Source organism: Neolamprologus multifasciatus, chromosome 1 (genome assembly GCF_963576455.1).
Source record: "Neolamprologus multifasciatus chromosome 1, fNeoMul1.2, whole genome shotgun sequence".
NCBI classification, from domain to species: Eukaryota; Metazoa; Chordata; class Actinopteri; order Cichliformes; family Cichlidae; genus Neolamprologus; species Neolamprologus multifasciatus.
Genome location: NC_140439.1, coordinates 32,689,699 through 32,700,796, shown reverse-complemented (window position 1 = coordinate 32,700,796; position 11,098 = coordinate 32,689,699). Strand labels below are relative to the sequence as shown.

At 38.1% G+C, this 11,098-nt stretch overlaps 1 protein-coding gene and 1 long non-coding RNA gene across 2 annotated transcripts; both read right to left on the bottom strand.

Annotated features, from left to right (window-relative positions):
* Positions 1 to 66: 66 nt before the first annotated feature.
* LOC146526101 (AP-3 complex subunit sigma-2) lies at positions 67 to 10,592 on the bottom strand. The gene is made up of 6 exons (XM_085153824.1): positions 10,389 to 10,592; positions 8,467 to 8,558; positions 7,917 to 8,028; positions 3,815 to 3,886; positions 2,589 to 2,696; positions 67 to 1,064 (listed from the first exon to the last, which is right to left on the bottom strand). The coding sequence occupies exons 1-6, from the start codon at positions 10,455 to 10,457 to the stop codon at positions 939 to 941; spliced, it is 579 nt and encodes a 192-aa protein (XP_085009950.1). The 5' UTR covers positions 10,458 to 10,592; the 3' UTR covers positions 67 to 938.
* LOC146526102 (uncharacterized) lies at positions 5,059 to 7,230 on the bottom strand. Its single transcript, XR_014873120.1, has 2 exons — positions 7,012 to 7,230; positions 5,059 to 6,931 (listed from the first exon to the last, which is right to left on the bottom strand). It is a non-coding gene; the product is annotated as an uncharacterized LOC146526102 (long non-coding RNA).
* Positions 10,593 to 11,098: the final 506 nt, after the last annotated feature.

The following is an 11,098-nucleotide window of genomic DNA, read 5'->3' as shown; positions in this document are numbered from 1 at the left end:
CTGCTGATATCCAAGAAAAACTCAAGGTTTGTTATGTGCAAACCGAATAAAGCACAGCCACAGGGATTTCGATTTTCATTCATTTAATTTACCTTCGCAAGAAAGGTCTTTGACACCAGGACACATTTCCTTCCTAAAAAGGATTTCATGATAAAAGTCTTAATTTGAACATACCTGACCACTAAATACAGCCAAAGAGACACAAATATACTTTATACAAACATTTCAATGATCCAAAAATGGTTATAGTCATTGCACTCTGCTGTCTCTCCTAACAGATGTTGGCAAGATTTTGCAGTAGCACATTAAAAATTTGGGCATAACCAAACATGATTTGCAGGTTCTGCACCCTGGAGAACGACACCATTAGTCACAAGTCGCAAAGACATCAGGGGGAAAATATATAAAGGAGAAAATAAAAACAAGAGAAATTGGATAAGTGGCAAAAAACAATAAGTTTGCCAGAAACAGAAGCCTAAGATCATATTTCAGTGAACTGAATGTAGTCCAGAAACTCAATCCAGAAAGGAGGGAATGCTTTGAAAACAGATTTGGGAGAGCTGTGTAGAAAAATACACACGGCTAAGACATCATTTATTTATCCTTTAGAAAAGGAAGGAAAATCGGGTGGCCTCAAAATCCCCACAAATAATAGTACATATATAATAACAGCACGCGTAATGCTTTCTAGAATCAAACCTTGTATCATTGTGCAAATCCTCCAAATAATCTGTAACATGGATACAACAGACATCAAATATCACTAACAGTTTACCTCCCATACATACAGGAAAAAAGGTGAAAGTAAACTTATGTGGGTTTATGGTACATTTATTAAAAATAAACAAAACAGCGTTCTCAGTTTTGACCAGAGAGCCGGGTGGAGAAGGACTATATCAGTAGTGCACCAGCCCTGCAGAGCTCAGCGGGAAAGCTGTTCAGAATGGGGAGAGGCTCGGCACTTTGATATTGATGTCTCCAATGTTGATGTTGCGGGGAATCTCGGGCAGGTTCATGTTCTTCACAGCAGAGACAGCACGAGCTGGAGCCGCTGACAGACCTCCCTACCCAGAGAAAGATGGCACAGAAAACACCTTTAAAGCCTTCGTGTGTGGAATCATCACGTTTCATCTTTAATACTGCTGTAATGGCACAAGTCTAAGCATCTGCGGGGGGAAATCCTGTAGTAAAACTGCAACAGTGTTAAGTTACACATGTTGTGTATATAGACTTTACTATGAAAGGATCATGTGACTCAATGAGAACCTCATTAACCTCATTCAGTCAGACTGACACTGTGTTCACGCTTTGATTCCCATAATTTCGTGTACATGTACAATGACAATAAAGGGCTATTCTATTCTATCCTTTACTATTCTAATTCAGTGGTAAATATCACAGATTCTGTAATGAAACTCCACTCAGGTCTGAAGAACCTGACCATTTCAAAGTCTAACTGAACTGCTACGGTCTTGTTTTGGCTCGGTGAGACGATTTGCTCAATACCCAAGGAAATACAGATTGCTGCAAGTGTGCTGTTGTGGTGCACCTTTACATGAAGCATTTTTAAAGTAAGGTCATCTTAATCTGAAAAGCAAATCTTAAAGCAGAAATAATCTTACCTTGTATAAGAGTTATTTTTCAGTCTACTTGTACATACCCGTGCCATCTGGTGTATGATTTTAGCCAGCTGGTAGTGGGCTTTTAGCAATGCGATGATGTCATAACACATCAGGCAACATTCAGGTTTTTTTAATATAAATTTGATTAATGTTATTGTTGTGAAATTAAAAGTATTTATAAGGTGTTATAGGTGCAAAAACACTACAAATGAATAATTTTAACCCAAAATTGGATGCAACATGATAAGATCATAATGATTAGACATTATAATCTTATCATGTTGCATCCAATTTTGGATAATAGATACTTCAGGGGCTTAAGATATGCTCATGTGCTAATTTTGGTTGCACAACTCCTGATCATATAGGATGAGTTTGCAGAGAAAGAGGTTTCGTATATTACAGTAAGACTAACTTCTTAGTATTATGAGTGGACGCTCAGTCATCATATGTGCAAATAGTCTCTTTACGTCGAGTGCTCACAGTGCTCTTATTCTAAAAATGAGTTAAATAAACACACACATTTAGACGCCCTTGGTGCATTATTTTCCAACGTATTGTGACAAGAGATATTGCAACTAAACCACAATTTCTGAATGGTGACCAAAACAGTACGCCAACTCTCACAACAACGCAACACCGCTACTTGCCTACTTACAAATTCCAGTATTATAAACATCAGTTTTGGTTCTAAAACAACCATTTAAATCATGTTTACATTAAACATTTACAAAGTTTCATAATCAGCAAGTGTAACTTTACAAGAACCATCAATTAATGTTTATAGAAGGTTTGCAAATCAATTACTTGTAATTCATTGTATGCTAACAGTAAATCATTATTACTTAAAGTTTAATTACCAAAGTTATTATGAAGGATTAATTTTAGGGGTTCACAGAGTTTCTGTTTTCAAGCTAAAACATGCAATAACCCTCGAGTGTGGTCCTTTAACAGAAAGGATCTGACCTCTGACTTCTCCATGCGGTTCTGCACCTCCACCTGAGCTACAATCTCATTCATGTTAGTCTCCAGCACCATCCCTCCCATCACCACCTCCTGCAAAATGTAATGGACCTGCAGAAAGAGCAAAGCACGGCAATTAAAACTAAGCAATGCTGTAATGCATACATTTTAGTTGGAAAGCAAAGCAGCTTTCCATCACAACCTTCAGATGTTTGAATTCCTGTGGGCACAAAATGCTTACAGCAGCATAAAACTGTCTTCTACTGCAAATCTGTCAGCCTCTTTTAAACCCCTGACTGTAAGTATCAATGACATTTTTACAATGCCATGTATGTTAGTTGCATCTACCCTCCAGAGATGTACGAGAGCATGTTTTTCTTTCAAGAAGAAATACTTCCAGGTTTCACTTTGGGAAAATTCCTTAGGCTAAACCTAACAACACCACATGACATCCATTTCCTGCTGGGAAAATTCAATCAAGATGGCCGCGGATGTGTCTGACTAGTTTCCAGCAACACATCTAGCTAGGCTCAGAAGAAGAGAAAAACAGATCTACATGTAGCCTGATGCACATACATACATCTTCAATTCTAAAGAAGCCCTGCACAGTTTTAAAAATCTTTATTATGTACTGTGATATATTATTTGAAATGCAATCATTCATTTCTGAAGTGAAAAGGTTAAGTAAAGAGGCTGTTCCAAAAAAGCATCTGGCTGCACAGCTAAGACTAATAGACTGCACATTACCTGAGGGTCAGGCCTACAGTGCAGTCATAAACACAAAGTTCCCTTTTATCTCAACCTTTTCATTGAATGGGTAAAAAGAAAAAAGCTGTCCATGAATACAGCTCCTACACAATTATTCTGCTACAGCTTTACCGTCAATATCAAGACAGCGTTTATTCTGTAATGGCAGCATATTAATGTCACATTCAAATATTTATACAAGTTCGAAACACCAGTGTATGTTGCTCCGATATGAAAGCCTACTCCTACTCTGTGCTTTTAACTCAAGACAGACCCACTAAGCTATGCCTGACCAGTGCTTTTTTTTAACATTTTATATCACTGTCTTTAAAATTCTTGAAAATTGAGACGGCTCTTTTTGCCAAAAAAAACTGCCAGAAACCACATTCACACATTTGGAAAGCTGAAAACATTTATTGACACATTTAGTTTTTTTGAGCAATTATTCAACTAATACTTGCAGCTCCCTATCCCCCACTTACCTTATCCATGTGGAATATGAGGTCTAGTTCGCAGACATTTTCAAAGCATTTATCCAACGTTTCCACAAACACCTGCAGTGAAGACAACAATGGGGTCAAAAGGGGAAATATTTTCAATAACAGATTTGTATTACTGTCTGAGTGCTGATTAAGTACATATAGTTAAGATGGTCACAGGCCAAATGTAGAACAACTTCCAAATTTCCCAAAGGGACAATAAAGCTGTGAAGCCAGATGTAAGCCCTAATCAAAGTGAGTGCATCAGCACTTTGCGTAGTAATGTTGTTGAGGTCTGTACAGCCTGTATCTGAGATAACAGGCTTTCCTTTTAACCACTTACTTCTTTAACACAACCGCCAAAGGAAATTTAAGACATAAAAAAGTGAAAATTTACTTGTTTCCAAGGAGACACACTGATGTCAGTTTAAAATACAGTAAAAGGAATTTGTTTTTAAATGGTTCCCTTTATAAACATTGTCCAAATTTGTTCATTAATCTTGGATGTAAACAAAATAACACAATCATATTAAGCCATTTATTGTTAAAGCAGCAGCATCTTAGAATACTGGGAACACAGAGAACAGTGAGTGTTGTACAGTGTGTTTTCACAGACGCATTCCCAAACATCAACACTTTTCGGCTGAACGGGAACAGTAATCTGAGTGATAAGATAAAATGTGGACACACCAGTTCTGATTGAAAAGTGGCATAATCCTAGACGCCTCACTGCAAAAAAATGTTTCTCCGGCCTGGATATTTAACTGTTAGCTGCTGGAATGCATCCATGCTTGCAATAGATGCTGAAAGAATTTCCTCGAATCATTTCTGTTTGAATTCAGTTTGGATCAACACAGTGTTTGGATTCATCCATTAGCTGAGGTCATCCAAATAACTGTGCCTCTCACCTCTCACATCTGTTTCAACTCTGCTGACAGAAGCATAATAACAGAGGGATTTATTTGTAAGATTTCACTCAGTAGGCTCCTTCTTGTATCATACACCATGTTGCCAAAAGTATTCATTTGTCTGCCTTCACATTCATATGAACTTGAGTGAAATCCCATTCTTAATCCATAGGGTTTAATTTGATGTCAGCCCATTCTTTGCAGCTACAACAGCTTCAACTCTTCTGGGAGGCTTTCCACAAGGTTAAGGAGTGTGTTTATGGGAATTTTTGACGATTTTTCCACATGTGCATTTGTGAGGTCAGACACTGATGTTGGACAAGAAGGTCTGGCTCACAGTAGGGCTGTGCGATATGACCAAAATCTCATATCCCGATATAAGAATTCTATCGTCCCGATAACAATATAAATCACAAAAATGTAACATTTTCTGTAAATTCTGTGAATCTCGGGCAGCTCGTCTTGCGGGAAGTGTTCGCAGCTGCGCGTCATGTAGCTGGAGTCGAGTGTTTTAACCGATGCATGAAACGATACATTTTTAGACATAAGTTGTAAAGGCCGCCGTTTTCTTTGTGAGTATTTATTACACGGCGTGCTGCGGGGAAAAGCCTGTTCTAACGTTTGAGTCTAAGGTTTATTTTTTAGCACCTGGCGGCTCTTTTTTACTTCTCATCCCTAAATAATCTGCTCTTTCACGTGATTCAGTTTATTTTGAAAAGTCTCAACAGGATCTTGAGGTTTATTGTGAAAGGTTTATGTGGAACATAAACAAGCGGACACGTGATGCTGTTACCGTCTTTGTTGCTAACGACAACGCATAAAAACAGGCGCTTGTCTGTCTGTAGTGTGGTCATATAAAATATAAGAGAAAGAGAGAACTTTAAGAAATTAATATAGCCACTACAGTGACCATCAAAACGCTGAAAAAATATTGCTGTAAACAGTTTATTTTGCGACACCACAAAACAAACGATAGCGTAAAATGAAACAATAGACGTTTTTATATCGTCATCCGATATATATCGTTATATCGAACAGCCCTAGCTCAGTCTCCACTCTAATCTCGAAGGTGTTCTATTAGGTTAAGAACAGGACTCTGTGAAGGCCAGTCGAGTTCTTCCACACCAAACTCCCTCATCCATGTCTTTATGGACCCTTCTTTGTGCAGTGGTCTGCAGTCATGTTGGAACAGGAAGTGGCAATCCCCAAACTGTTCCCACAAAGTTAGGAGCATGGAATTGTCCAAAACATCTTGGTAAGCCAAAGCATTAACAGTTTGTTTCACTGGAACTCCGAGGCCGTGCCCAACTCCTGAAAAACAACCCTGCACGATAAACACCCCCACCCACCCATGTGTCTACCTTTACACTTGGCAAAGTGCAGTCAGACAAGGACCGTTCCTGGAAACCGCCACACCCAGACTCATCTATCAGATTGTCAGACAGAGAAGCATGATTTGTCACAAAAGACAACACACCTCCACTGCTCTAGTCCAGTGGTGGCATTCTTTACACCAGCAGTCCCAAATCTTTTTGCGCCACGGACCGGTTTATGCCTGACAATATTTTCATGGACCGGCCTTTAAGGTGTCGCAGATAAATACAACAAAATAAAACTAGTACCGGTACCGAAAAAAAAGAAGATTTATTCATAACACACGTGAAAAGACCCAGGAAAACCGAGTTAACGATAAAAACGATAACAAAATAACGCTGAAAACTGATAAAAACCCTGAAAACCATACATTTCACACCTGAGCCTCAACTCTCACGGCCCGGTACCAAACGACTCACGGACCGGTACTGGTCCGAGGCCCGGGGGTTGGGGACCACTGCTTTACACCACTCCATCCAATGCTTTGCATTGCACTTGGTGATGTAAGGCATATATGCACCTGCTCAGACAGAAACCCATTCAGTGAAGCTCTCTGTGCACTGTTCTTGAGTTAATCTGAAGGCCACATTTAGTTTGGAGGTCTGCAGCGACAGACTCTGCAGAGAGTTGGCAACTTTTTTCACACATTTTTTCACAAATGTTTGTAGAAGCAGACTGCATACCTAGGTGACTAATTTAACAGACCAGTGACAATGGACGTGATAAGAACACATTAAGATTTTAAATCAGTGTTCTCTTGGCTTTTTCTTTTTTGTTTGTTTGTTTAATTTTCTATTAAAGTGAGATCTGTTATTTGTGTAATTTTTACCCTTCCAAGCTGTTTTGTTACATTGCATTTATTTTATTGACCTAAGTTGTTTTTATGTTAGTCATGCTACTGTAACACAGTAATTTCACAACTTTGTGGATAAAGGCAAAGTATATCTTATCACTGGCCATGACACTTTTTAAAAAAAATACATATTGATTCTGTGTCCCAGGGTCAGGAATACATAGCTGTAAACAAGCTGGTTAACCAGCTGCTGGTCAATTCTTTTAATGATAACATTTTTAGCAAATTATGAGAAGGACTTTGTTATTTCGGTTTACAAATAAAAATCTTCAATATTATACTTTCAGGCTGTTGACTGAGTTTTCACTGATTGACTCACCAAAGAAGCAAACTGGTTGAAACACAGTCACAACTAATTTGTTTTCATCTTTCTTGCAGTCAGTATTTTCACAATAAAACGCCAATTAGTCACGTGTTGATAGTTTAAATATGAAGAAAAGGGATATTTACCTCTTCCCATCCATTACTAGATTGTTTTACATAACACACACAGCTATCATTCATCATTTCACCTAAGCTGGAAATTGTCCGTGTGAAGATAAAATGATAATTCGTTAAATTTGGCAATCTTATAAACCTGCAGACAACTGCCAGCACCCACCTCAAGTCTCATGGCACAGTATTCAACACTGATAACTCTTACCCTTATGACTGAAAACCAGAATTAATTTTTTAGAATATTTTAGAATATATATTATAGATAAGGAAAAAAACATATGTATTCTAAACAGAACCTGAAACTGACGAATGATCCCACCTGGTCATTTTTGTAACTAGAATAGTTTGAATGCTTGAGAGTTAATACTCCTAAGGCCTTTAATGGATATTTGTGTATTTAAGGACCAGTAGACACCCTGCAATTGTATTTTTTGCTCCAGGGTCAAGTGTCTGCTTTACAAGCTTGGTGTAGTGGTTGTGTGATTCCATGTCAAATATTTCCAAAGAGCCATTCAACAAAAGAGCAGCTGACCTGGATCAGGTCCAGTATGCCGAGCTCGCTCTCCGATGAGTCGACACAAAAAACAAAGTATAGAGTGGCGTAGTGTCGGTAAATCAGCTTGTAGTCAGAACCACCAATGAGACTGAAAGCAGATTAAAAAAAAGAACAACTTCAAAAGGCATTCAGGAGTAGCTTCATTCTGAAATAGACTAAACTTGTTTGCTGTTAATTCACTCGAAAGATATGATGGAGACTTTTGAATATTTGTCTCCATCTAGTGGTTAAAGCTAGACCACTGCATCCACAGCTGCTGTAAAGTAATGTCAGAATGCCCAAACCTGGCTCAGGATTTACAACAGTTAGTATTTGTCGAATTAAAATGTGACAACACATAACTAGTCAAACAACAAGTGTGCCTCAGAGATCCCAGGTGAGCATGTATCAAGACACTCTGACAGAGATCTATTAAACCAGCTTTTGTGACAGCTGTGCCTTAGAGTACACACATGCATATATAGAGGATTTGTTTTATTGTAACCTGTGATACAAACAGAATTGCATAAAAGAACACCTGACTTACCTTCCACCCTCCAAGAAGTTGCAGACGTTGTCATCTCTTTTAGATACCAAATGAAAAGTCTCCCGAATGATCTGCTGCTGCATGTCCTCCGCCTGCAAGCAAATACGTTACAAACTCCATTAACTCCAAAATTGTCAAAATAAATAAATAGTTAGTAAATAGTAAATTAATTTTAAGAAGTCTAAATATATTTGCCAATAATGCATTACTTAGACTTTTACTTATTTTTAACCACGTTAAGAAGTAAAACCTCTACAGTAGGACCTGAACAATATATCTGTTAGCCAATATTGCTCCATCACAGATTTGATATATTTGCTGTCCTATACAATAAGTTTTATCAATATAAAATAATGGAGAAAAAAATGCACATGATTATTTAGAGATGCCATCAGTTGGTTTAAAGAGTGGAGCAGAGGCCTACACTTAATGGAAGGATTAGGGATTTAGCCAGGTAACTTCAGGTTTTAACCCTGTGGGGTTAAAACCTGATGGGAAGGTGGCTCACTTTGTACATCTCCGCAGTAACTTATGCTGAACACGTAACCTGCTCCAGAGCAGGCAGTTCAAAATAACTCATAAACACACACAGAACTACCTCACACTTACTAATAGTCATGTCATCACTCCAGGAAAAGCCTGTGAACCTCAGTAACCAGATAGCTCACTGAGGTTCTTTCTCTTATGTACATCAGTAAGTAAATAGATCATGAGGAGTAACTTTATTCCTCGTGTTCCCTGCAGCTATCAGCAACTTTGATGTCATTTAATTGTTAAAAGTGATCGCCATCTTCCCAGTGTTGCCAAGCGCTTACTAATAGGAATTGTCTTAATGTTGGGGTCTTTACCTTGCAGTATGAAGTGTCTTGAGATGCCTGATGCTGTAAATTGTCATTATATAGATACATTTTAATTGAATTATGAACCTTAAAATAGGAATATGAACCTAAGACAAATCACCTAAGCCTTGTACTTGCTGACTTTATATAAAATTTGCACGCAAGCCTACTTAGAGTTAATTGGTTACTTTCTTTAAAACCACTTTGCATCCAAGAAACACTCGAATGGAATACAAACTGTAGATACGGAAAGATCCCTCTAAGCGTATAGCTTACATCCTACACACTGCTCACACACATATACACCTGTTGCCTTTAAGTCTACATCATGTGTTTAAAATATTATTTTTTGTGATATTAGCAAAATGATGTTAGGGTAAATGAAGCCAGATAAATAAGCAATGGCTTGTATACACTGGGCATAATAAAATCCTAATTCCTTTCCCATGACTAAAGTACACTCCACACTGTCATAATTTTTATATTTCTAAATAAAAATATATAAGATGATATAAATCCATATCATATGTTTTAGAGGTAAGTCTACTTGATTTCTATTATACAGTAAAAAAAAATTAATAAACCTACTTACAGACAAATCTGCAGTCACTTAAGCACAGCCGCCATTTTTAAATGAGTTTTGATAACTATGATAAAAGAGTTCTCTTGATAAAACCATTTATTTATGTTGTATGTTATGTAATTAAACAGACAACGATGATGCAAAGTCAGTAATTTTAGGACAGCTGGTCCGGCTAATACATACATATGTACGATTTAAGTGGATTTATCTTCACAGGTAGCTACTCCTTAATTATATAACGCCTATATACTTTTATATAGAGAGAGGTCTGTTTTAATAGAAAGGAAGTAAAACTGAAGAGTGACTGAGCTCCAAGTTTGTTCCCTTTCTTGCTCACGTGATCCGCTAATAGTTTTACTTGGCTACAGGAAAATATCTCATATGTCAGGATTTCTGAAATATATGTGGTGCTGCTCATTACACGAAAGGTCACAAACGCTTATCAAATACAGACTGTAAGGTAAACAAATTGTTTTAGCAGTATTTGCTACAATACTCACAAAATACTGATAGAATCTGATCAGCCGCGGCTTCCCGTGGTTGTTAAAAATTAATATGGCTTTAATCATCTCTGTTCTTTGGCGTTATCAAAGTACAGCGTGGAAAATTCTCAAAATGTTACGATTTTGGCTCTCTGCTCGACGTTAGCTTCCGAGCTCCCTGCAACCGGATGTCTCGTTCAGCTACGTCCGGTTGCACCGCGGCGGTCAGCCAGACCCGCTCATGACAAAAGGTTCCGCATAGATTTTCGTTCTGGGTCTGTGTGCCATACAGGCTATCCCAGAAATAATTAACGTCAATAAACCCAAAACCTGAGCAAGTACGTTTATTGTAGTGTTGCTGATTTATGGCTGAAAGCTAAACTAATATACAACAAAACCAGGTCTGAATGCACATCACATTAAACCTTAAAACAGCAGAAGACCACACTGGGTGCCACTCCAGTTGTGTAAGAACAGGAAACTGAGGCTTTAACTGTCAGTGGCATACCAAAACTGGAAAACAGAAGATTGGAAACAAGTTCCCTGTTGTATCTCAGTTTCTGCTGTGACATTTAGATAATAGGGTCAGAATTTGGTGTAAGCAACATGAAAGCATGGCTCCATACTGGCTTGTATTAACAGTTCAGGCTGCTGATGGCGTAATGGTGTGGGAGATATTTTCCTGGCACACTTTGTTGCTGACCATGCCCAATCCCTTGTGCCCACAG